At 38.8% G+C, this 27,488-nt stretch overlaps 2 protein-coding genes across 2 annotated transcripts; one reads left to right on the top strand and one right to left on the bottom strand.

The window, feature by feature from the left end:
• The first annotated feature begins 508 nt into the window (after positions 1-508).
• On the top strand, positions 509-6,916 carry dnttip2 (deoxynucleotidyltransferase, terminal, interacting protein 2). Its single transcript, XM_008406900.3, has 7 exons — positions 509-663; positions 2,075-3,876; positions 4,840-4,999; positions 5,185-5,280; positions 5,392-5,556; positions 5,693-5,802; positions 6,458-6,916. The coding sequence occupies exons 1-7, from the start codon at positions 589-591 to the stop codon at positions 6,549-6,551; spliced, it is 2,502 nt and encodes an 833-aa protein (XP_008405122.1). The 5' UTR covers positions 509-588; the 3' UTR covers positions 6,552-6,916.
• spata6 (spermatogenesis associated 6) lies at positions 6,380-26,389 on the bottom strand. Its single transcript, XM_008406899.3, has 12 exons — positions 23,121-26,389; positions 22,021-22,158; positions 21,243-21,291; positions 21,087-21,128; positions 20,837-20,961; positions 19,450-19,530; positions 15,620-15,740; positions 15,315-15,532; positions 12,118-12,205; positions 11,523-11,563; positions 10,232-10,413; positions 6,380-7,915 (listed from the first exon to the last, which is right to left on the bottom strand). The coding sequence occupies exons 1-12, from the start codon at positions 23,202-23,204 to the stop codon at positions 7,810-7,812; spliced, it is 1,275 nt and encodes a 424-aa protein (XP_008405121.1). The 5' UTR covers positions 23,205-26,389; the 3' UTR covers positions 6,380-7,809.
• Between the last annotated feature and the right edge of the window lie 1,099 nt (positions 26,390-27,488).

The raw sequence follows: 27,488 nt of genomic DNA, 5'->3' as shown, positions 1-27,488 counted from the left end.
TGCTTTCCCCTCTTTTTTACGTTTGTTTCTGTCATTTTTACTTCTTGTTCTCTTGATTTTTGTCACCCTTTTTCTTTTCTTCAGGAGCAACATTTCTCCATTTTGTCCTTATTCTCCATCTTTACTAATTTATTTTCCTAGTTTTGTCCTTTTGATTCTTCAGTCCATCTGTCTTAAGATTTTCCATTGTGGTGGTCACTTCTTTTCTGCCTTTCCTTCCATCCTTACTGGTATGTCTTGTGTCCTAATTATCTAGACCTGGGAACTCCGAAAATAAGTTGGTGTTCATGCCTCATTTTTTCCAATATATTTCTTTTAACTTGTCATTGTGTTACTGACAGAAACACATACATATTCAGACTTTAACCGAATAATAAACAATTTACTTTGATTATCATTAAGTGAATTTACAAGACATCAAGAGTTTGAAAATTAAAAAGCTAGATTTTCCAAAAATAAATCGGAGGTCGACAACAATAGGAATACAAAAACCGATGTGTTCGTCTACTAGGACTGTTGGTTTTCTCCGCGCATCGATTACTCAGGTCTGGCTCGGACCGGAAGTGAAAGTAGAATATTGCGTCCAAGATGGTGGCCACCAGAAGAGGAGCATACGCGAACTCTCCCCCTAAAAGAGCGGAGGAAAAGCAGCCAGTTGTCCAGGTACGTACAGCAGATATGTGTATTTGAAGCTGGGAACTGGTAGAGGCCCAGTTTGATGTGGATGTTTGAACGGTGGCGATTTAAAGCAGCCACGTGGCTGTTGGTGTTCTCGCGTGTGTGGTTCCGCCGAAGCTTCACGTGGACAGATAGGAGGCGATCTGCCTGAGTTTACAAACATTTTTATAACAGAAGCTGCTGGAAACAAAACACGCTGTGTGAACCAAACAGACCAGGTTGTAAAACCCATTCAGGTGGAAGATTCACGTGAAGAGTTTGTCTCGGAAAATACTGAAAGCTGTTCTTCTAATTGTCTACTATTTTCCCCCCAGTTTGGAACACAGATGCCCCTCACCCAGCTATAATTACACGTGCAAAATGCGGATCTTCTGCAATAGTAGGAAAAAAAAAACTTTACAAAGAAACGTACAAATTTGTTTTGCCAACCCTGATGGACACATTTATTGAGAGCGAAAGTGTTGGTGTTGAATGTTTGTTTAAAATCAAAGTCAGTTTGTTCATATTTTTCTTTCAGCTTAATGTTTGAATTTGACTCTAATTAGTAAATTAATAATGTTCCTTTCTCATATCCTCCATCTTATGTATTTTTACCTTCCTTTTCTTGCACCCGTCTTACCTTATTGCTTTCGTTCCTACTTTCCCTTTATGCTTTTATCAATAAAACACAAGAGAAGTCTAGAAAGCAATAATTCGAAAAAGTCTGCAATATGTGAGAAAGAAGATATAGAAAGCTTGTTTTGAGGTTTACTCTCTCTCTCTCTGCTGAGTCTCATTTTATGAGAAACTATATTTTAAGATTAATTTGTTAAAAATCATTTAGATTAATAGAACTGATTCTTTGGAATTTGTGTGCAATGTGTAAGATATAGGGCTGCAATGATTAACCGGATGAATTGTGATAAATCGATAGTTGAAATAATCATCAGCTCATACAGTAATCAAGTAGTCTTACATAAAAGACCATTTGCTGAAAAGGTCTTATTCAGACAGTAATTGACCAACACTGTAAGAAAAATTATCTACATTTTGCATTTACAATAATTTACACAAAACTCCTCCTCAAGCGGTGTAGTTTTAGTTTCACCGAGTTCAAATTCACTAAAGGAATCTTGGTTGTGTTTATTTTCTTATTTGAAAAGGGAATTGAATTGTTGGTTTTTCTGCATCTATTAATGTATTTTTAATATTGTGTAGAGAAAGGTTTAAGTGGTGAAATCTGCAAAATCGTCCAATTGTTTTACCCAATTAATCGTCAAAATTATGGGTTATAAAAATAATCGCCTGTTCCAGTCCTAGTAAAATAAGAGTGACATAGTTTTCAGTGATAATTTAATGTATTACTATATACCTTTAAACCATGTTTGCTATGAGCTGTTTTTCTTGTGCTCAACAGGCCACGCCCTCCACCGCCCGAAGAACCAGGAGGGCTCAGCAGGAGGAATGCCAGCAGACCCTCACAGAGACCTCCAGCCAGCTGGAGAACAACAAAGGAGGATCCTTAGATACTCATGCCACCTCCACCAGGAAGAGATGCACCAGAGCCTCCAGACTCCACAGCCCGGAGCAGCCCTGCACTCCCGTGGGCTCCGACCACCAAGAGGACATGTCTGACGTGGAGTCCCTCTGCTCTGCTGTGTCGGACGCCGAGCCGCCAGTAACGCTGACCAGAGCGAGGACGAGAGCGCTCTGTGGGAAGGATCGGGACCATGAGACGTCCGAGGTGGAGTCGAGCTCGTCTGCTGTGTCTGCAGCCAGACCTGGACTTGGCAGCAGACGGAGCACGAGAAGAGAGCCGGCTCAGACGTCTGGCTCGGCGAAAGCCGCAGATGGCAAAGAGGAAACGGTACCGGAAGCCAAGTCCGAATCTCAGAGAGTTACTAGAAGTCAGAGGAAATCTGCTCACACACAATCATCTGCAAGGCGACACATCGAAGACTCTGAGCTCTCGGAGGCCGAGAGCGGCACGTCCAGCGTCTCAGGACGAAGGCTCAGGGGGCAACTCCGTCCAATTCCCATCCACCTGGACGAGCTGTCCGAAAGCTCCGAGTCCCCCACCAGGACGACTCGACGAAGCAAACTAGTAAGAGGGAAAACAGCTTTGGCTGGGAACGAAGATAAGAAATCAGATTGCGAATCTGACGGGTTTGAGTCTGGGCCCACCTACAGTCTGAGCACCAGAACCCAGTCTGCTGGGTCTAAATCCACTGGGGATTCAGAATCCGAGGAGGTGGAAGAAAATTCATTAGCAGAAAGCAGAGAGTCCACCCAGCCCAGCAGTGTGGTTTTAGAAAAAAGTGAAGAAGCAACTGAAGAGGAGAGCTTGTCGAATGATTCTAAGTTGGAAAGCACCGTGATTGTAGAGGACGCCGACCGCACTCTGGTAGAGGAAGAAACGATCCAAACATCTGGAGAACAGGAAAGCTTGGAGTTCACTTCCAGCGGAGCTGATGAGGAGAAAGCAGAAAAGGAGAAAACGGATCCAGCAGAAGATGTGGAGCTCCCAGGGTCAGTGTGTGACGAGAGTGAGCCTGCAGTGATCACCAAAGACCTGCAGGAGGAGCTGTCCTCTGAAAGCAAAGCTGGAGAGGCCTCAGAGATGGAGATGATACAGGAAACGTTACCACCATCAGAGCCAGAGCAGAATCTTCAGTCTGCTCCAGTAATAAGTGAGATGGACTCCGACATGGCAGAGAGTAAGGAGAAGCAAGAAGCTGTAGGGATCCATCCCACCCCGGCAGACGAGCCTCTGGAGGAGGAAACCAGGCCCAGTGAGGAGGAAAAACTAGAAGTCCAGGTGACGGCGAGCCAGAAGGTAACGGCCACGGTAGAGTCTGACTCGGAGAAGAAATCGAAGGACGTTGTCGTCCAGAAAACGAAAACAATCAGCCTGCTAGACAGCAGCGACGAAGACGAGGATGAGGACCTGATGTCTGATGAAGACGATTCGGAGAGCAGAGAGGAGAGACGAAGAGAGCCTTCCAGCATGTCCGAGGCAGCCTCGACGTCCGCGGTGGAGGGCCTGTTTATGATCGACACTAGACCCGGACAAGATGCTGACCAGCAGTACTTCAGAGAGGAAGAGGAAGCTGTGGATAACGCAGCTGAATCGGAAGATGAAGAGTTCATAGATGAAGAGGGGAACGAGGATGACGACGAGGATTCAAAAGTCTTGTTCTTCAGCAGAGGCTCTCAGTTGTAAGTGAAACAGATTATTCCAGTTTGAAGGCAGAGAGAAGAAAAATATCACCTTCATCTTTTTTGATGTTTTCTGTGTTGCACAGCGTCACACACATGCAAAGCCGTCCCAAGACTCAATGAAGGAAGGGGGTGGGACTTCTATAGATTATAGATTTTAATTTTACTTGCATCCAACCACAAAAAAAAAAAAGCAACATGGAAAAATATGACTTAGAATAAGCGGAATAGCTTTTTAAAGGCTTTAGAAATTCAAAATGTACAAATGATGGAGTCTTTAATGAGCAGGTGGAGAGAAAGATCAGTATACCTCCATCTTAATTTAAGAAAAGCTACGCTAAGCAGGGTGCAAATATACAGCAGGGTGTTTGAATGTGTGCATGTTTGAGAATTTGAATGGGTGAATGTGGCTCTAGCTTAAAGCACTTTGAATGTTCATGATGACTAAGAGGTCTATTTACCCACTGAAGCCAGAGGAAACATTTTAAGGACTATTTCTATCAGTTTTTGCAATATATTAACTTGTTTCTATCACTTTTAAACTCATTTTATACTCCCAAGATAGTGAAATGTGTTGTTTTTCGTCTAAGTTGCAATATATCCCTGTTGTTTCATACCTGGACACTCGGGTCTCTGTAGATAACAGACCAGCAGCTACCAATGCATGTAGAGGTATAATTATCCAAGTTTTAGGGAATGCAAACTTTTTGCTACTCATCCTTGCAGGAGTGTTTGTGCTATAGAGATTTCTACTGAATCGTAGCAACACTTACCTGTCACTGTGAAATGTGCTTCATTCAGAGAGCAACTTGGTTATATGTTTGGGGAGTTTATTATTTTCTTAAATTGACTGGCCATGTAAAGGACTGCAGAGCCTCCTGGTTACATCCCAGCCGTACGGCGGTGAGGAATGAGACGTGGTTGCGCCTCCTGAGGAATTTTCTTTGTGCCTATTCATTTCAGGACAGAGATGTCCAGCCGTATTGACCCTGGCATCAGGATGAAGGAGCTTGGGGGTTTATACATCAGTTTCGATGGCAGCAAATCAAAACCCGTCTCCAGCAATTCAAAACCCGTCTCCAGGTTGCTGCAAAATCTGAAGGAAAAGAGGAGCTTGGGTGAGGTAAATTACCGATTGATTTTTCTTAACTCCGTTTCTCTGAAGGTGAGCTGAGGTGCAGAATGAATAACAAACGTCATATTTATTTAATGTTTATAGTTTCTGTCAAAGTTTTTGGACTTTGTCCCGTTTTACTCAGTTGTTTTTAGAGACGTGTTCAGGGTGGCAGTTTTTGTGCTTCTCCACAGGCGATGAAGAAGAGCGTGATCGTCCCGGACTTTGAGAAGAAGGATGCAGTGCCTCCCTACAGTGAATCTAAACAAGCCTTAAAGTTGAAACACAGAGTAAGTTTTAAAAAGTTAACCTTTAGTTTGAACAATTGAAGCACTTTTGAAGTCTGGTTAGCTCTCCATCAATGAAGCTTGTTTTGTACCGATCTTTTTTTTGTTTTTCAGGCAGAGAGGGCGAAATCAACGGGAGACGGTTGGTTTGGTATGAAAGCTCCAGAGGTTACCCAGGAGTTGAAAGGAGACCTTCAGGTCCTGAAGATGAGAGGCTCCCTGGATCCCAAGAGGTTCTACAAGAAGAACGACAGAGATGGCTTCCCCAAATATTTCCAGGTCATTGTTTACTGGTGTCTGATTCCTTACAAAAATTCACAGATTTTCATTAATCTTTCAAATAGCTGTTCTACGATGTCAGTCTGTGGTGATAAGATTTTTATTTTATTTTTTTCTCATTCTACATGTCTGATAGGTGGGCACCGTGATGGACAGCCCAGTTGATTTCCATCATTCCCGTGTTCCCAAGAAAGAGAGGAAGAGAACCATGGTGGAGGAGCTGCTGCATGATGCAGAGTTCAGGCAGTAAGTTAAACTCATGAAAGGAATGTTACATTTGACTTCTTTTTTCTTGTTTTGACAATGTACCCTATAGAAAAAAAACAACTAATCTTCTATTGAGGAGGTAAAGTAAACTTTTGAAAACCCGTTGTAAAAAAAAACATCTCATGTTCAACAGAAATGCACCGCTCCCGGTCAGAAACAACCAATCAGAGCCGGGGTCCAGAGTAGTATAGGGAATCAGCTGTGGCATACAGAGAGCAAGAGGGAGGGCATGACCACTGGTATGATTGACAGCGTTAGACCCTCCTCCTGCCTCTTATTGGTTGTTTCTGAACAAGTGGTGTATTTCCACAGATTGCAGCTGGACCACAGGGAGAATACAAAGGACCTCAACCTTTTGTTCCCCACAGATTATCTGTCTCATAACTAATTCGGAATGAATTAGGTTCATTCCGAATTAGGAAATGATCCTAATTTGGTCATAATTTGATTTAAAAGATGAATTTAAACTCCAATTCAGACCCTCATTCTGTCACTCCTTCCGATTTTCTCCAAAAACATTCTGCTTACAGCATTCACACTTCATTTTCACAAGAAATGCCCATTTGTCTAGTTTTTATTGTTTCAGACTTTTAAAAACAGAAACATGAAATGAGGTTTTCTTTTCTCGACGCAGAAAGAATAAAAGGAAGTACCAGCAGATTATAGCAGAGAAAGCAGCACAACGAGCTGGGAAGAGGAGCCAGAAGAAGAAATTGCGTAAGAAGTGAAGAAGTCGTGAACTCCGACCCTGAGGGGTTTTTCCATGAACTCTGATTTTCAGCCCTACAATATGAGGGGCCTCATCGAGGAGTGTGAGACGAGTGTGTCGACAGTGAAACACTAATCCTCACTGCGTCCTGATCTGACGATTTCATAACTCTGTACAGTGGTTAATAAATATTGCTTCAGTTGGATTTTTAACGAAATCTGAACCAGTTTCAGAGTGTCTACCTAAAAAGAAAATAATTTAATTGTGACCATCTTTGGTATGATTCTGAAGATTGTAGAGTTAAAGTTCAAAATGCATACATTTTGTTTGACTATGATGATATCGGGACTGCAGAATAAAAGTTACATTGATGTGACCAAGGAACTCAGCTTGACTGAACTTTTATCTAGATTAAGTGTTAGGTGTTAGGTAACATAATTTTGAACTTAAGCAGACATGCAGAAAACTCTCAAATAGGTCAGATTTTCCATTATTAGTTCTGTTGCTTCTCTATTCAAAAACTTCAGAGCTTTTTGCATATCTAGTGTTATTTAGTGTTGAAGTGACAAGAGTTCATAATAGAGCTATAATTTGATTCACTGTGATAAATACCTTTACATACCATCCCATAGCAGAAGGATGTTCTGTAAAGCTTTATCAATGATGAAGACATTTCCATGTAATACTATGAAGCTGCTATGTTTGCATTTCAGTCGCGTCTCGGTCTCTTTGTGTCGCCTGCTCTTTCATTCAGGATTACTTTTGTTCCTTTCTTCTCGCTCAAATCTCTTGCCTGTTTTAGTTTGGGGATTTGCAGCGGTGGCTCTTGGCTACCTTCATGCTTATCTTTTGTGCTATAAGAGGCGAGCCCTCGACAGCTGCAGCTTACATCCTCCGCGTCTCCTTCCCACACACGCAAAACGGGGCTTCTGTAAACCTGAGCCAGAGTTTAATAAACGGCTCCGTTTGGCTCAAACATCCAGTGGAGCCCAGAAGATGGGTGGGAGGGAAAAGAAACGGCCTTCACGCGCTCCACATGTTTGAAATGTTAACTGTAATTATAGACACACACTTTACGTGTGTTGGATGGTTTGACTTCACTTTTAGGTTTGATTTCTATTAAACTAGTGCAAGATGGAATCTGAAATGTTAGAAATCCTTACTAATATATATTTATATATAGCTCTGCTGTCCCTTGACATACAATTTAGAGGAAAAACACTGGATGCATTAGAATTAACATCTAGGTTTTGCTGTATAAACACTCATGCAGTGGATTAAAAGTTACAGCTATATCTGTGCTCATAGGCGACTCTGTGCGTCTGCAGAATCTTCTGGATCCGGTCGTGGATCTGTTCCCCATAGGATGGACGAGTCTGAAGTCTGAGGAAGACAAAAAACCAAAACACAAACAAACCTTTAATCAATTTTTCATTGGGCGAAATGCACACATACCCTAGTGAGACGAATTAACCTGACAGTCATGTTTGTGGGACTGCAGAAGAAAAGCAGAGTACCGAGAGAGAGAACCATGCATGCATGAGAAGAACATGCACAGTGACGTGCACAGTGAAGCCATAAGTGTTTCAAATGTCGTTCTGGGTTCTGGGTGCAGAGATAAAGCGTCTGACCCAGGTGCAACTGTCAGAGGTTCGAATCCCACCGTTTCACTTTGTTATCCACAGACAAAGTGAGCTTGAATTCCCGAAGCTGTAGAAATGGGCTTGTGACCCTTTCCAGACCGAGAAGATGCCAATGACTTTGTTTCTCATCTGATCTTAACATTCTTCTTTTAGATCAGGAGACAATGTTTTGAATAGGAAGTTTCCTTTTGTTTTTTGTGTTAATTAGATTGATTGAAAACTCCCTCTTGTTTTTTTTTCTTAGGTTATCTTTGTCTGACAGCAACATTTGTTTGGTTATATGAAACACTCAGGCGTAATAAAATAACTAACTTTAAAAATAAAGAAAGCTAAAAGGGTTTAAAAAAATGTTGTTTTTTTTAAATAGAATTTCAAAAGATATAAAATTTACTGAGATTCTTTAAAAGTTCTATAGGTATTATGGTATATATTTGGTAATGTAACTTGTGTCCACTAGTCTGCGCTCCAACCAAAGATATGACATGAGCAATGATGTTGGGATCACAACCTGACACTTCAGGTCTTTACTAGCACTTAAACATTCTCTAAACAACCATTATGATTTTTTTCTCGTGAAATAACTAAATTTTTTTTGTTATTTTAACAAAGTAACTAATATTAATGACCAACAGTGTGCGGTATTTAAAGCAATAATTTACCTTTACCACTGCTTTATAGATAAATGTTTTCTACAGCAAGTCAGGAGACAAAAGATTGCACTGATAAAAACAAATCCTTCTGTATTGCCTCTCATTCATGTCCATTTGTTGGTACTGGAGGGGTGATAAGTGACAGATTGACTAGGGTCTCGTCCTCGCTGGCAGTGTTTGAACAGGAGCTTTTCATCTGTAATCAGATAAACTCGGTACCTGCATCAAAAAGTCATCAAGGACAAATCATCCCGAGACATGAATAGACTGAGACTCAGAGGCTTAGGGGGCAGAAAGCTGCCACTGGCATCTGTCATTTTCTTTATAGATCATAGATTGGCGGAGAAGACGTGCCCCCTTCACTGTCAGAGGGAATCTACAAAGGCCAAGTCTAATCTCCCACCCAGCGAATCCTGCCGCGTTTCTAGATGAGAGGAAAGTATCCTTCATTTCCTGCAATTTAGTTTGCAGTTTAAGATTGTCTATTGATTTTAATGTTTACTTATGGACTGAGCAAAGCAGAGCAAGCAAACAAAACGGGACGTCGGTCGCATCGGCTCACATCTCCTGTGATTGATGACAAGGTCTCACTGAACGTATTAAAGTGTGCATCGGGTCAAATGCATCAGTCTCAAGCAGAAACACAAATCAATACCATTTCCTCTTTGTTTTCCCTTCTTGCTGCCTCCTTCTTCAGTAATGACCAAACATGACAAGACATCAGCTTCTGTAATTTAAAAGGTGGACGAGAATTCAACCCTCCCGTCGAGTGTGATCAAAATTAAAGATTGGATGTATATGTACACACACACCCACGCACACGCACGCAGACACATGCACACACACACACACACGCACACACACACACACACAAACAGACTTGCCAGGCAGCAGCGTATCCAGACATCTCCTGGGATTTCCATATATTTGCTGTACACGGTAATTGGGAACTCATACAGGTGCCTGTTTTGCTTTCGAGATCTTTTGGGCAAACATAAACGATGCGCGCAGATGGAGCTCGACAAATTCAGGGTAAACATCAGGAAAAGATGAGGACTGTTGTCGCTCCAGCTTCAGTGTGACAACGAGGACGGTCTGCAGCAAACAGCATCGGCGTTTAAATGAAATATTCTTTTCATATCTAACAAGTAGAAATAAAAGTTAGATATAAATATTTTCTTCCATCTTGAATTTGATTAGATTTTTTTTCCTATTTTAGATTAAACTTAAGTCTCCAACATTTCCCAAACTCCTTAAGAATGTTTTGATAATTAGTAACGCAGACTAATCTTTTGGTCACTGAAATTATTTTAAGACTGAACCAAAGACAGTTTCATCTTGACACACTTTCCAGGTTTAAAAAGTTGTGATAAAATGTGAAAACCCTGTGAGGGGAAGGGATTTACCGGTCTCTGAGGGAGCAGCTGCTGACATTCAGAAGCCTCCCTGATTCTGTCACTGCCAGGCCGGACCAAGCTGAGACGGACCGGGTCCGCCGCAGCTCGGTCCAGCCTGGGCCTTTGATCTCGGGTTCATGTCGGGAATGTGTCTCCGGAGACGCCTGGAGCCTGGCTGAAGCCAATTCCATCTAGGAAAAAGTAAGAAAATAAATAAAATATAAAAAAACGCTACTCAAGTTGTGAGCCGTGTTCACCTTGAAACTTTTGAACAAACTAATGTAAGCAATTGAGGAATTTATGCAAAATGTGTTTTATACATATTTTAGCTTTCGTCCTAAAGTGCACTTTAATACAAAGAACATATCTGTATTCCCAGGTTGTCATTATTGATAATAGTGTATATAATGTTTGAGACTGGGCCTCTAAAATCTATTCACACATCTTGTACTGCATATTTTGTCAGGTTAAAACCACAATGTATTTTATTAAGATATTAACATATTATGCAGTAGAGCATAAATTCTGCTTATAACTGAGGTGTCAGGAATAGGGCTGCAGCGATACACTAATCTCATACGATACGCGATATTCTGCTCACAGTATAAGTCACAATATTCAGCAAACGATACAATTCAGCACATTTTTAAGATTTTCTGAAAGATTTTAGAGGGGCAAAGTGATTTTGGTGACATTGTGTCACTGTTCTATAGACTTGGATTAAATTAATTGAACTGATGGTGTAATATTGGTGTAATAAATGTTGTGTTTGTTATACATTTGTTGTACATTTGCTTTGTTTAAGTGTTAATTGTGTGGGCTTTTGTATTTGGTTATGCACAAAAGGAACCTTTTTGGTCTTACTCACTTAGATAAGGTCATTTATCTATTTCATTATTTAATTAATTGTAACTGGTTGCTTCATTACATTATTAATGTACATGTGCAACTGTGATAGCTGTCATTTTATTCATGTGGATTTGACATAAAACTCAAAGTAGGATTTAATGTATCGATAGTCGCGGATGAAAAATTGATACTTAATGAGAAAAAAAATATCGATAATTATCATAGAATTGATAAAATTACACAGCCCTAGTCAGGAAGTGGAAGAACCTGCTTTTTATAAATGTTTTAAAAATATGTATCCAGCCCAATTTAATTTGATATTCCTACAAAAATCATTTTAGACTTTTAACTAATACAAAAAAAAAGAATAGTGTTTCAACCATGATGGGACACATTCATTCATTAAACTCTGGCATGGCATCCCAATTTCAAAGATAACAATCAGACTTACCTGCTCTGTTCTTTGTCTGTTGCTTCCATAGAGAAAATCATCTACAGAAAGACAAAGAAAAACGTATAAGTGCAGCATGACGCTATGAAAGGATCCAATCACATCCATGTATTGTATAACTAACAGTAAACAATAAAATGAGACAGTATTTTCATTTAATTTTCAACAGAATATTATTAACATGTATGAAAGAGATAGAACATAAACTAATGCTGTGATCTAAAGTGCTGAAGAAAACAGCAGCCTGATGGACCTGCTGGGAAACCACAAACCCTGTTTGTGATGAGAAATCACCAGTTAGTTTTTAACCCAAGATATTTTGAGCTACATGTTGCTTTAAAGCTTCCTGTATTGTTATAGCATAAATCAGAGTATCAATATAAGATTAAAACCTATCATAAATATCTTTGTAGTTATAATGAATGGGGGGAATATAGCATAACTTGAATGTCGTCTAAAATCAGAAAGTACACAATCTGAAAATATTCAGTTGTTTTTTTCTATCAGACACCTGTAAACGTAAACTTAAATATTTGTTATTAACCAAACGTTCCAAAGTAATAAATAGTTTGCATACAGAAGTTTTGAGGCCTACCTGTGTGATCAGCTGAAAAACTGGCGGTGCTTTGATACATGCTGCAGTTCGGTGATCCCATCCCAGTGACTTCACTGTGACGAGGGACCTGGAACATCACAGGATCAGAGGATAATTAATGTTTAATATGAGACAGATTAAAGAAAACATGATGTTTTTTTCTTTAATCTGTCTCACAAAACTCTGATTACTAAAATAATAAGCAAATAACTTCCTCCTGCTGCACTGTGGAAACACAAAAGACAAATAAAGTAGATTAATCACATTTCCACATTGTTTCAAAAGAAGCAAAACAATTTTTTAAAACTCCTCTCGACCTTTTCGAAGCAAATTGCATTCTGTGTTAACACTTAGACTTTCCTCGGCACACAGGAAGCATTTGGAGCTCTGAAACTCGCACTGATTATTCTCTTCTCACAAAGCTGAACTACTTCATGAGGTGTTCATTTGTTAATTGCGGCCTGACACTCAATTAATGGGGTTAATTATAGGAAGAGGATCACCCCCCAGGAAATGCAGAGGCAGAAAAGCATGCTCCTGCCTCCGATAAAACAACAGTAATCATCAAGTGAGTTTCATTAATGAGTCTCACCAAAAACACAAACCCAGCATCTAATAATCTGATCTGTTAACAGTGTGCGAGATGCCTCCGACAGTCTTATAGAAATTTATCCTTTTGTGAAGAGTATTTTCTTGATGCATGTGATTTTAATCAAATTGTTGTTCTTTAAAAAAAAAAATCTGAATGTTAACTTTTAAATCATGTTCAGGTCCCTCGGTGTGGACAACTGAGCACAAATAGTCAAAATCCATTCATGATGTCAAAATCCATTAAAAACTAAGATAAAAAGATTAACATAGCCTTATTACTACATCCTTAACTTAATCTGCTTGCATGATTAAGTGAAATTTGGGGAAGCTCCCACTGAGGTGTGACCTGCAGCAACTTGGGCTCTTATTAATCTTCTAAGCCGTGTGCTTAGAACACGTCAACTGCTGGATTATTAAACACAGAGAACCGTGATTAAGTAATTAGCTGTCTTTAGTTCTAAGATTTTTTTTAAGATTTTTAAAAACCAAGTTACACGAAGGAATGAAAGGAACCGAAATGGTTCCCATAAGATCTTGACTTCACAAGCTTGATGCTGCTGTTATGGGCCGGGCTTGTAGAGACTTTACTGCACATTGTTTCTGTTTTAATCGTGGTTTTAGGAAAAATTAACTCTTTGTATTTTATGTCCATCATCATACAAATAGTTTTGCTGTATGTGATCAAGAAAAGGGGGGAGATCCCAGCATAGACCCAGACTATCCTTGAGAGACTTTTCATCTTGTAATTCCAGACTCTAAGAAAAGGGAGACAAAAGAAAAGATAAAAAGGGGAAGATGTAGTGGCATGTAGAAGTAAAAGTACAAAAGAAAGAAAGACAAAAAAAAAACAAGGAAAGAAAGAAAAGAAAGACAAAAACGAGGACAGAAAGAAATAAGGGTGCAAGAAAGAGAAAAAGTAAAGCAACCAGGAAGGACAACAGTGGACTGAAGGAGAGTAAAGGCCAATATTTGTTCTCTCTCCCAGGGCTCTAAGAACAGGAAGAGATCATTCTGTTCTTGCAGCTTGTTCTTGACACTTCAGCTGGGCAAAACATTTTTTTTACTCTTGTGTGGTGTTTGATAACTATAATCTACAAAAGGTGCAGAGGGATGGACCCATCAGGAGTTATTATGCAAGTCTGGGGGAAGTAGGAAATGTTTTGATTATAACAAACTTTGTTCTTGTCCTCACCATCTCAGGTGCAGAACTGTTTTTTTTGTCCCATTTTTACTTTTATAGCTGTGTTTGCTCTGTGTTATTTTCCTTTCTTCATTATCCGTATTGTACTTTAATTGGGTTTTGATATTTGGAGTTTTGATTTGTAATTGTCGATGTGCTGCTGCCAGTCTTTACCAGGTCTCTCTTGGAAAAACAGATTTTTTTTTATCTCAATGAGAATCACCTAGTTAAATAAAGGTTACATACAGGCATAGAAGCAGAAGAGAAAGAAGGACATGACAACACAAAGGAGGGAAGATGATGAGGTCAGAAAGCACAAAAAGAGGAGATTTAGGACACAATGATGGAAAGAGAGAATGCATTGGTGGAACAATAGAAATACGGTAGGAGGGAAAGATAAGAGCATAATAAAGAAAATAAGGAAGGAGACAATTAATGGAGGAAAAAAGGACACAAGCAGAAAAGGAAGGGAGAAAAAAATTGGAAGATCAGAAGCAGCATAAGGGTGGAAGGACACAAGGCAGAGAGGAGGGATAGAGGAAAGAGAAGATAAAGAAAACAACATAAAGATAATGGGATCTAGAATAGTACGTTTTCCACACCTAAAAAAAACACCTAAACACAGTTCTATTAAATGTATACTTCATATATTAACCTGTAAAATTTAAGTTTTTCTGAAATCACACAAAATATTTGAACAATCATACATTGATGAAACTTAAATCTAAAATTAGCGAGAAGAAAATGATTCATCAAACAACTCAGTTTGACAGATGAACAAGTCTACAGTCACTAAATTTTCATCGGGATCCTAGAAAACAAAAAAATTGGTGTTTGTTTTGTGAATATTATTAATTGATTATTTAATTCATTAACTCACACATTATGTTTTTATCATTGTTAAGGTTATCAGATTATTTATGTTTTTCATGTATTTACACATTAGAGACAGGCAGTGTTGTTGGTTTTACCCATTACATAAAAAAAAAAATTAAAATAAAACTTTTTTCACTTTTCTTATTCAGCAAACTAGAGTAATAATAGAAAATGCTAGTTTAAAATATTAAGCACTGCAGACAGAAAAGCCATCCTAAGAAAATGGGCCTAAGATTAGGATGAAATTGTTCACAACAGTTTTGCTGTGGGAACAAAATAAAATCCCCTTACTGAGAAAATTTGAGGAAATCCAGAAGAGGCGCAAATTATATATTATGACAAAACTGCCTGTTTTTGCTCAAGTACTCCAATTTTTATATTTTCCGAGCACACACTGGTCTGTTCAATAGTTTTGGTTCTACATGCACAGATCAATTGAACAGAATCACGCTGTGACTTTAACTGCCTGTTTGGTAAATACTGCATCCATGTGATGTAAAGAAATCGGGGAAAAAAAAGGAAGAAGAAAACACACAAAACAAACACAAACCAAAAAGGGCGGCTGCTTCTCCGTTGACTTGCGAAAGTGGTGAGGCCCCAGGTTGAGGTGGCTCATCCGCTGCCTGCTCTCCTCGGTCAGCTCGCACATCCTGCGGTGCGTGTAAGGAGACAGAGTTCGTGCCCTGGAGGAAACTGTAGGCCGTTGGTACCCGGCGTCCTCAGAAGCTCCCCGTTTCCTGTCCGTCTTGTTTGTTTGAGGAGTAGAGTCTGACAGGGAGGCAAAGGGAGATCATTTAGACGTTGGTGTCAGAGGACGGTTGGCGACCACGGACTTGACGCTCGGCTTTTTCTCACCGTCTTTGACCACGACGCAGTCTGGATCAACACCGTATGCTTTGCTTTGCGGTGAAAACCTCTCTGTTGGTCTTTGCGGAGGCGGGGTTATGCACGGCCTCAAAGGAGAAACACGACAAGTCTGTTTTTGGCAACAGAGAGCGAGAGAGAAGGCCGATAACTTTATGTTAACATGCTGACACACTCGTCTAAATGTTAATGTAACACACAACATCTGAGCAAGTTCAAAGTTCTCTGAAGGCCATAATTTATTCCTTTTTATGACAACATCCCCCACTTTAGCCATTAAGGCCGTTGCTCTCAGTCTTGACAGACTTGCTCTCGCTGGACAAAACCATTAAACCATTAGCTAAATGATTCCACTTAAGTGTTATAAGAAAACAGCTCTGGCGGTCCACACTGCCATGGAGACAACCTCTGCAGAATTACTCCAATAACTCTAATGGCCACTAACATCATTCTCTAAAGCAATATCTCACATCCTGCAGGTAATGCCAACCAGGGATAAATAAGTTAAGATAAAATGTTAATTGCATTTGATGGCCATCTCTTAGACTAATATGATAAAGAGACATTGGCTGGCTGTAAAACAAAGATAATCTAAATGCTAATTAGAAAAATCACAGCACATTGGAACTATTTTTAAGAGAAACCAAACGATGAATAAATCATCATCAAAGCTGCCATTTGACAATAATCTGATATAATGGAATTAGGACATATGCTCCCGTTCCTGAATCCCCCACATCTGTGACTCCTATCTGTTTTTCCGTTGCTGGACAGACACCGAAAGTGAGTTATTTTTTTCCAGTCCCCAGCTCCGAACAGAAGGCTTGACTAATGTGATTAGCTGTGATTTTCACCACAGGTTTTTAGAGGATAAAGACATCATTCGACAGAGCCTGGCATGTTGATAAATAAGAGGAAGGTTAACGTCTACAGCTTTCCTCGTAGCCCTGTGAAGCTGCTTCTGTCTCAGTGTTAATCCTTATATCATGTTTAAATCCCCACAATCACAGAGCAAACATGGAAGTGCGAAGCGGTGATCATTTTAAAATGACAACTTCTGGGAGAAAAGACAAAACTGTGCAGAACTGAAAGGAGCTCATGGGTGTTGGTTGTTATTTATAACCTGGGGGAAAAGGAAGTTGTGTGTTACAAATTAAAAGTTCCTATACAAAGTAACATATAAATGTAAAGTTATTCAGTAATACTTTAAGTTTTAAGGGGAACAATGACTGTGGTATCTGCCATTTTGACCAAAACAATTATACAACTAGTCTGACTGGTCTTGTTAATCTTACAACTGTGACAACATCTGAAATGACTTTTTATAAATCAATTCAAATGAAAAAACTAAGGTTAATTTCCAGGCAGAAGGGACGATATTCCACACTAACAGCTTTGGGGTCGTTGTTCAAGTATTATTTAGGCTTTTGGGATGCTACTTAGCTCCTCCTAGTGCTAAAACGTAAAACAATACTTGTTGCCACTTGTTACACGTAAGGACCGTCTGAAAGTGAGAACAAAACTCCTTCCAGCTGGGAAGCATCCCAACCTGTGGGTCGAAGCATAAATAAATCAACACCTTTTTGACGCATTTTTAGGTGAAATCATGTCTATGAAGTGGAGCGTTTGTGCAACCCCCATTTTTATAGTGTGTGCATATAAGAAGTATAATGTGCTGTTGCATAAGGACAGACTGGTTTACTATCTCATTTTTCTTCTTTCTCTATTTAAAGATTGTCATAGCATCTTGGACTGAAAGTTTAAATCTCACTAGACAGTTTAAGAGTTAAAAATGAGCTGAACTGATCAAAAAATAGGTCAAGTGGCCCTTGCGTTGGAGTCATAGCAAGCATTTGACATTTTGACATGAGTGAAAATTCATCAGAAAAAACAGCATCTCTGCAAAGTATAGTAACAAATATTTTTATTGTCATTGTTAATTTCTTTCTCTCTGCAAATATGTATGCAAGGCATGTCTCTTTATGTCATTGTAATGCAAGGCAGATACATTTTCCCTAGACCAAATAATGTACACATTTCTTTTACATTTCAATGTAACATTATGCTGTTGCAATAAAAGATGCATTTATTTTAAGTTAATTTCATGGAGGAAAGTAGATACGGAAAATGCCTGAAAAGGACATACATGTCCATGATGAATTTGTTATTCCACTAAAATCTGCTTAGCGGATTGTGATTTTATTGAGTTTATACTCAAATTACAAATGTGCACATTATGGTGGCTGAAACCTCTTTTGGGGGATTCTTTTAAAATAACATTTTGGGAGTATTCATATATACTCAGCAATATTTTAGCCCAAAACTTGGATTCACATACACCTTGATTATAGAAAATTAGCTGTAATTCAGCTTTCGTGGAGAAGGGGGAAAAAAAAAAGACTATAAACCGTTCATACAAAAGAATCACATCAAAAGATGGCACTGTTATTTTGAAGTTGAAATGTTGGTAACGATTGTGTTCATACTGATGGGTACCGAGGTTTTGCGGGAGACGCCTTCCTCCTGAAGCTGTGTTAGTAAACAACATGGCTTGTCAGCAGGGGAGACATGTAGTCAGGAAAATGCCTATGCTGAGAAGCCATTAGGAGAGAGAAAATGGAGAAATCCTACTGTCTGACAGCCACAGCGGTGCTCTGATCCAGGCATCCCCCTGAGGGGCCGCTGCACAACACTGTGACAATCTGCTTCGCTGTCACTGACATCCCATTCAAACTAATAGCTTAGCTTAGGTGACTGCACCTGGGAGATGCATGGTAGTCTGTTTGGCGCAACATGCCAACCACTGTGTGAAAGATCACATGCTGCAAAAAGATTGTGACAAATTTACATTCATGCTGATTTTAACTCTTCTTGGGTCCCTTTGAATGAGATCAACTGTGCTCAAACAGAACATGACTGATGTAAAACAAACTGTACAACAAATGATCATTAATATTAGTTACTTCATCAATTACTATCCTGATGGATAGATTCTCTACTGGGTTTGGACAAATTTGCTTGCTACTCAAGCACCAAAAGTACCGACTGTTTGGCCAGGTACCAAGTTCTGTGAGAAAATGGAGTTATAATCTCTGTAGAAGGTTTTCAAGAGAGAAAAGTTTTAAGTGCTCTTAAATTATCTGCCACACAACCTCTCTGAGTTTAGACAATGGACCAACAACAGAAGAGTGCATGGCTCCTTAAATCATCACATACACGAAATCTCAAAATAGGCCTCAACTTTGATTCTGTGAATTTTAGATATATGACATATATCTGTGAATTAGTCTTGTGCAATTCTTAAATAATCTGAGAAAACAGATTTTAGCTGCAAACCATTACCAAAATGAACCGATTATCAAGTTATACCCTTACTGTTGAATTTTTGAAGTTTACTTTATTGAGGTACACCAGAAAAATGAAGGAGAGGGATAAAAATCATAACGGAAAAAAAATATGTGATAAAGGATAACATGATTATCTGGACATGAAGACTTCCAAAATGAAAACGGAAAGTGATATTGTGTGAAAACTTAGGAACATGAGAGAGATGCCTCCGTATCAGCACAGCTGATCTGCCTCCCCATAATTACATTCGCGAAGAGGGAACAAACACCCTCCAAACGCTGCTCGCATGGACAGTCGTCATAGCAACAACAGAGGCTGGGTATGTTTAGTGAAAACAGACGAATGTGATGGCGAGCGACACCACTCATTATGGTCTTCTGTAGATCAATCTTTAGCGCTCAGGACATGTGGGATCATATATTTATGCCAAGAGCAAACAAACACACAAAGACGTATCAAACAGAAACACTTACAGGCGAAGGAGCCCAGCTGTCTCTCCAATCACTCTCCTCTATGACTGACGTCGTCGCAAACTCCACTTTCGGGGAGATTCCCTGGCAAGAGACGGACAACAGAGAAAACAACACCTTTAAAAGCGAGAGGAAGACAAAAGGACACATAAAAGCTCTGCAAGGGACACCAATTTACGAGCACAAATCTTCACTCCGTTCCCGAGTCAAGGAAAACAACAAACGGCAGAAACACAGAAAGGCTCCAGTGATGTTTAAATAATATGCCATTTTTTGGAGAGACATCTAAATTGCTACGTAGGCCTCAAACACAAACACATAAAAGCACTGGTGAGGGGAACAGTGTTTAAAGACATTTAAATATGCCAGTTGGTGCTTTGGAGGACAAGGGGAATGATGGAAAAACAAACAGCAGTCGGGGAAAGATGAAGGGATGAAAGCAGGAGGTGCAAGGAAGAGGACAACATGAAATAAATGCATGTTTTAAACTTTTTTTTGATAGAGTTAACTGCTTTTCAAGAAAACCTTATCTTTTCTAAATGAAACACTTTATCAAAGACAAAGTGGTGCTTTTGATTTTAACTGCCTGTTCCAATCACAGCTGCACAGATGTCAGAGCCACTGAGCAAAGAAGTAACAAATGTTCTTTCACATTTAAATGTCTTGGTCCTGATGGTTGTAGATGACATGGGGATTTAAATAAGGTGCAAAACAAATTAATTTTTCCTTGCTTGACTGGTGTGAGGTTTAAATCTACTGGCTTTGTAAACAGAAAAAGAGTAAAAGCAAAATCTTGCAGCCATGCAGTTGGATTATCAAAAAACACATCTGTTCTTTTTCCATGTGACCCTATTGTAAATATTTTTTCATTGCAAACAAGAAGCAGCAGGAGAAAAAAAGAACATATTTTCTACCTTCAACTTCATTGCCGTCCTGACTTGCATTGCCAGAGTATTCAGTCCCTCCTCATAAAATTTTAAAGAATGTTAGTGATGAATTTATGGCTGATATTTTGACAGCGGTCAGCATTCAGGATGCAGAAAAAAACCACAAAGAGGGATGGGATGTCAAAGAAGACGACTATAAACTAATACATGGAATGTGAGGTTTTCTTGGACAGATGATTTTTCTTTTTTTACAATAGCATTCCTCAGAAAGATTTCAAGAAATCATTTTAAAGAAGTTTATATGCAGATGGAGGTCTTACTCAATTTATCTGATCACAAGAAAGAATATATAAAGTTCCTTGATAATGAAACTTATTGCTTCCAATACTATTCATAGTATAACATGCTTTGTATAAACACAGAAATAAACTGCATTAAGTCTAACCTATACAAGCCTAATCCCCTAAAAACATTACACAAATGAAAAACCATGACCAACTCACAGGAAACAAGGAGGTTCTCTTCATCATCATATCTCTTTTTGCAGGTTCTTCTGCGGAAGCCAGGATGGGACCCGGATACAGGAAAGTTCTGCTGCATTCTTCCGCTGTGGCAAGAATATACCCCTCTAAAAACAATGCAATAGAAGCACAACAGAAGCATTAAATTCACATTAAAAGGTCCTTTTTCACAGTGCAATGACTTGATAGAGTCAAGCTTAACATGCCCATACGGCATCATCAGAAAGCATACCTGGAGGGACCAACTGAATCAGCTCAAAAACTGTGGTGTCAGCTGAGGAGGGGGAAAGCATAAACAGTCTGTAATGATTGCTATCTCAGCTAATAGCAAAGAACAAAATCCAGGACTAGTAGGAGATGAGCAAGCACATCCCCGATGGCCATTTACCTTCGAGGTTGTCAGCTACATCAGCAGGGTCAAAAATGCCAGAGAAATTCTGGTAAAACATAGAGAGAGCAAACAAAACAAATCGATAATCATAACAAGATCAGGCTGACAGGCCAGAATTTTCCTCTGCTACTCTCCTCAGTGCAAACAGGCTAACTTATCAGGAAGTATCATTTCAGTCAACCTGAAATGATGCTAGTGAAAATATCAAGAATGTATTCGAAAAACTTTAACGTCAGCCCTGCAAATGTACCTAATGGGAACGTTAAGTGACTGACCAAAACAAAGCAGTGCATCATTTTGGAGGGGAAATAAAGACTATCCACGGTACAGCATGTTTTATATAAGCCCAGGGTGCATTTGTTGAGTCATCATAATCTATGCCACACTTTTCAGATTTTTATTTAAAAAAACAAACAACCAAACAAAAAAAACTTGAAAATCTTTCTGCTTCATAATTATGAACTGCTTTGTCTTGGTCACATGAAATTACAATAATGTACTTTGAAGTTTATGGTGATGTGCAAACTTGTGAAAAGTTTGAGAGATATGAATAAAAAGCTGAGAAAGGCTTCAGAGAGAAAGACAAAGGTTTAAATGAGGGATGGACAGTTGTTCATAATGACCCAATGCAGATAAAAGTCAATACACGACAAAGTTATCCAGCAGCTACAACATAAGCCACTTGTTCAGCCTATGTTATAAACAGCTATATAAGCACCTGTGGACAGACGGCTGTAGACAGAATGTGGCAAACAGCTTGCTGTTTCATTCTCACCTTGACAAAAACCATTCTGTGATTGAACACGAGAGGGAAAACAGGAGGCAAACATGTAGTCTTCTTGTACTGGCCCATTATACGCACACTGATATAGATGCTATACTTTTTTTTAAGGAGGAGTCCTGGGCATGTGACCTGAAAACAAACAGTATATCATGTCACTAATTCCACAGATTAGTTCAACGTGGCAATAATTCATAAATTTGCAGTCACAGTTTTACATTTAGATTACGTCTGGCATTATTAGAAATATAATTAATAGTATAACAAATTGCTCATGCTTTTGATTTAAATTTCAAAATACTTTTTTTTAAACTTGCAACTTAAGTGAACATCTATTGGTAGATGGCAGATATCTGATCCCAATTGGCATAAGTCAAAGACAAATACGTCCACAAAGGAAAGACACGATTGGCATACTGAAGTAAATAATCTCCTGTAAATCGAGTTGGTAATAATTATTTGCTTTATAAATGTAGGTTTCCTACACATTCGTTATGGCACAGTTTAGTCTGCGCTTAAAATCAAAAGTTATAAGTGTGTATGTAATAGTATAAACAAAACAATTCAAAGAGGTTACAACAGATATTTTGACAGTGGCCAGATTGTAAAACAGATTCTGCTGCAAAACATTAGCCTGTAAGGACGATGGAGGAATGAATAGGTGGAAGAATAAATTAAACAAACTTTCAGTCTAATACTGCTAAAAAACACTTGGAATGGATAGCTTGACTTAAAAAATGTAAATAAACCACACAAGTGATCTAATTACAAAGCACCATTGTGGAAACATTTAACTGTTAAAATTCACATCTTATACACACACACAAAAACTTTCACGAAGCATTTCAGTTATAGGTTTTTATAAACTCTTCCATGTCATGTCTTAAAATATTTGTACGTAACACTGTTGAATTTTGTAAAACATGAACAGCACCGCGCGGTTAAGGTAAATATAAAAGCATATCTTCTGCTTAGCTCCATCAACATTGTTGAGAAAACAGGATGTAAACTTGCTAGCTAGCTTACGTTCCTAAAGCTCTAGCAACAAGTCCGCTTTCGGGGGTTTTGTGACGACACATAAAGGACACACTTACTTTCCCAATGTCTAGATACACTGTACATCGGAGGGACTTTGGCTGCTTTTTGCGAGAGTTGACCATCTTCTCCGTCGCTACCATTCATCTGCTCCATCCAAACTTCGTTGTCATAACAGCAACAGCCACAGAGCGGATGTGGGGTCACGTGACCACAAAGTAGCAAATCAGAACACTTTGTTGCTTTCTCAAACAATCACTGAATGTGTCTCCCGGTATAACAGCTGGGATTGGCACCGAATATCCTAATAATCGATCATCTCTTTGCGGTCTTATTAGGATGTCTTGTATTTACCAACAATAAAGTAAAACTCAAACTAATACCTGCTTGCCTAAAACAACCGAGGAGGAAGTAAAATTATGGCAAAAATGATCGTGCATCATACGTTTTGGATAGCTGCAAAAGTTGAATACCCTTTATTCATCTTTGCGAGTCAAACAGATATATATTTATAATTCTATTTAAAGGTCAGTGAATTGCTAAAGTGTTTATGTCCCTTGCACTTCACATTTTGTCAATTGAATTTACAACCACAGTATTCAATGCATTTTTCTGGATTGGAAGTGAAACAAAGTAGTGCACATTGGAAAAATGGTGTGTGTGTGTGTGTGTGTGTGTGCGTTGGTAAATGTGGTTTAGCAGGACATTTCGTCAGAATACACACAACACTAGCAGGACATTTTGAATTAACGGGACAGGAGCGGTGTCCTGCTAATTTTGACAAAAATCTAAAAGCGTAGAAAGGTTTCTATTGGTCTAATAACCCCAAAAATGCAAAAAAAACGAGATGTCCGGTTAATACACATAAACCTGATTTTGTGTATAATCTGTGTATCACCACAGCGCCCCCTATGGCAGGTTTGTGTAATAGCAGGACCTCATGAATATTCACACAACCTCTCATTCTGATTGGTTGTCTGCCGGAAGGTCCTGCTAATTACTACAGTGTCTTTCTAATTCACGTGTCGCTGTTTACACACATGAATTGTGTGTAAATTGCCAACTCTTACACTGGGGATGAGATGGCAATATGATTACTCTGTGCTATAAGACTGAATATTTTATAAAGGTTAGTTGGATGCCTAAACCCAACCTTGGAATGTATGTGGCACCTAAAAATATACAGAAATTAATATATATTTTGATCAAATTTTGTTTAATTAAAATATTATGAATAATAAATGTGTGGAATAAGTGCATGGATAAAAATAAATATAAACCATAATAAAGCAATTTTTTCACCAAACTATTCCACTGCTAACAGTTTGTTGATTCTGGTCTGCTCTGCATCCCCAGAACCAAGCATTTTGAAGCAGAATTTAGCTTCAATGTACCACAAATCTTGAATAAACTTCCAGAAAACTGCAACACAGTTGAATTCCTTTAAATCAAGGCTTAAACCACACCAATTTACAGTTGTTTCTGAATCTTAATCATTGGTAGATGTATCAATATATTTTATGTATATGATTTTAATTTTGATTTTACTTTGAATTTAATTTCTTTGTTTTTCTTTTTATGGTAAATGTATGTTATTTTTATGACTTTTTAGTTCTTTAATGTAAAGCACTTTGGCCTTGTGGCTGAAATATGCTATACAAATAAAATTGACTTGTCAGCAGTTTTCAGATCTTGCCAAAGAATCTCTGCTGAGTTTATGTCTAGACTTTGACTTTGCCATTCTAACACATAAATATGTTTTTATTTAAACCATTCCATTGTAGATCTGGCTTTATGTTTAGGGTAGTTGTCCTTCTGGAAGGTGAACCTCTGCCCCAGCCTCAAGTCTTTTGCAGACTCCAGGTTCAGGTGTGTTCAGGTTTTCTTCCAAGATTACCCTGTATTTGGCTTAGTCCATATTACAATCAACTCTAACAATTTTCCCTGTCCCTGAAGAAAAGAAGCACCCTTAGAGCAAGATGCTGCCACCACCATGTTTGTCAGTGGGGAAGGTGTGCTCAGATTGATGTGCAGTGTTTGTTCTCCACCACAAATAGTGCTTTGCATTTTTGCCAAAAAGTTCATTTTGGTCTTGTCTTATCATTTTTGCTGTATCCCAATATGGCTTTTGGCAAACTGCAACTTCTCATAGTTATAGGGACTTCTTATAGTTTTCTTTATACCATGGCTTTTCTATTGCCACTCTTCCATAAAACCACATTTTTGCAGTGCATGACTAATAGTTATACTGTGGACAGATTCCCCCACCTGAGGTGTGGATATCTCTGCATTTCATCCAGATCCACCATGAGCCTCTTGGCTGTATCTCTGATCAGTGCTCTTCTTGCTCAGCCTGTAAGTTTAGGTGGATGACCTTTTCTTGGTAGGTTCACAGCTGTGTGATTTGCTCTTTCCATTTCCAGATGATTAATGGAACAGTAGTCTGTGAGATGGCCTAAGCCTGCTTTAAGCTTCTCCACAACTTTATCCCTGTCCTGTCTGGTGTGTTCCTTGGACTTCATGCTGTTTGTTCCCCAATATTCTCTTAGCCAACTTTTGTGGCAGTCATAGAGGAGTTGAATTTTTTACCATTAGCAGTCAACTTCTGAAGACAATTGGTTGCATTCAGGGGACGGGGGCTGAATACTGGACTTTTAGCTTTTATTTTCCATAAAATTCTGTGAAAATATATTTGCAGTTGTGACAAAATATGGAAAAGTTCAAGGGCTATGGATACTTTTGCAAGCCACTGTACTTACAAATAGTAAGGCAAGTCCAATGACAGAAACAAGGTCCAGACAATCAACAGGTATGCACTGACAGCTCCATTTGACAAAGTCTTAGACTGAACCACAACACAGAGGCAGTATTCATGATGGCACATAAGCAGGTCCCTAGAACCAGAGCAATAACGACCCAGATTTGTAATACCAAGCAAGATATTCAGTGAATGCTATGCAATGAGTCCCCTGAGACAATCTAGTAGCTAACACCAGGATGCAAGATGGTAGCATGATAAGAATACATGGAACGCCACAACCAAGTACCCAGAATAGTGTGAAGAAACATCTGAAGGGAATATAACCTTGAACACACCTCTTTAAAATGGGAAATGCCACACAAGGTGGTAGAAAACGTACAAGCTAAGATTCTGTGGGCCTTCCATATACAGGAAGACAAAACAGGAAAAGCAAACCAACTGAACATGGTGATCATTGAGCAGCAGAGCAAAGCAGTTGTTATGATGTAGCTATCCTGAATGAACAGAAGGTACAGAAAAAAACTAGAGAAATACCAAAGACTAAAAAGAACCATCATCCTCCTAGAACCTGAGAAAAATTTGTCCACATAAGTGGATGACTTATTTTGGACTGTCTAGTCCACAATACTAAATTTTGCTCTAGATGGGGTCTGGTGTCCACACGTTAGGCCATTATTTTATGACTTAGTGGTGGTGGAAGATTATAACACATTACAGGTTAGACTCAAGATGTTCAGTGTTTCTTTTGTTGTGTAAGTTTACAAAAGTTAGCAACTGTATAGCTTTACCATGGTGCTAAACATGGTGATTTAAAATGAATAAGTATTTTTTGAGAAAAATGATGTCCAGATATCATATAAAAAGATAATTCTTTGTTTTTGCAATCATTAGGTCCCAATCAACCCAAATATCAGACGAATTAATAATGCATGCCATGCAAGAGTTTGGGTCTTAGGTGGTTACAAAGAATGTGGAAGTTGAAGTCAACAGTAGTGCCTGTGGTCACTGAAACCCTCAGGGTAATGACCCCTAAACTGGAACAGTGACTCAAACAAATACCTGGAGATACATCAGACCTCTTGATACAGAGAAGCACACCTTTGGGAACTGCTAATATACTGTGAAGACCACTCACGCTCCAAGGCTTGTGGTAGAGGACCCAAGCTTTTTTTTATTTAATTTCCCTTTTAGGATCAATAAAGTATTTTTGAATTTGAAAGAAGGGATAACCAGTCATGGAGTAATACAGAATTACAAATATAAAATAAAAAGCATTTATTTAAAAATATTTAAAGTGCCAAAAATATCATGATTACTTATGTTACTGTTAGCACAAAACTTTTAAAATGTATATTTTGTCGTAATCTCAATGTCGCTACTCTGCATGCATGTAGATTGTCTAGGTAGTCTAAATTGTCTATTGGCAGGTACATCAGCCAACCTTTTTCTGCAGGTGTTGTGTCTGCCATTAGACAACAGTTTATGTTGGATCTTTATCATAAAAACAGTTTGTTTTTATGATAGTGTTTGGAACTGCCCTGCTGCTGAAATGTGCTATACAAATAAACATAATTAATTGATTGAACAGAAATGATTAAAAGAAGTGACAACATTGCTGGTGGGAGATACCATCTAACTGTTGCCTCTTAAATAAAGAAAAATGTAT

Source organism: Poecilia reticulata, chromosome 4 (assembly GCF_904066995.2).
Source record: "Poecilia reticulata chromosome 4, P_reticulata-male-v2, whole genome shotgun sequence".
Taxonomy (NCBI): Eukaryota; Metazoa; Chordata; class Actinopteri; order Cyprinodontiformes; family Poeciliidae; genus Poecilia; species Poecilia reticulata.
This window is presented reverse-complemented; position numbering and strand designations above follow the sequence as displayed.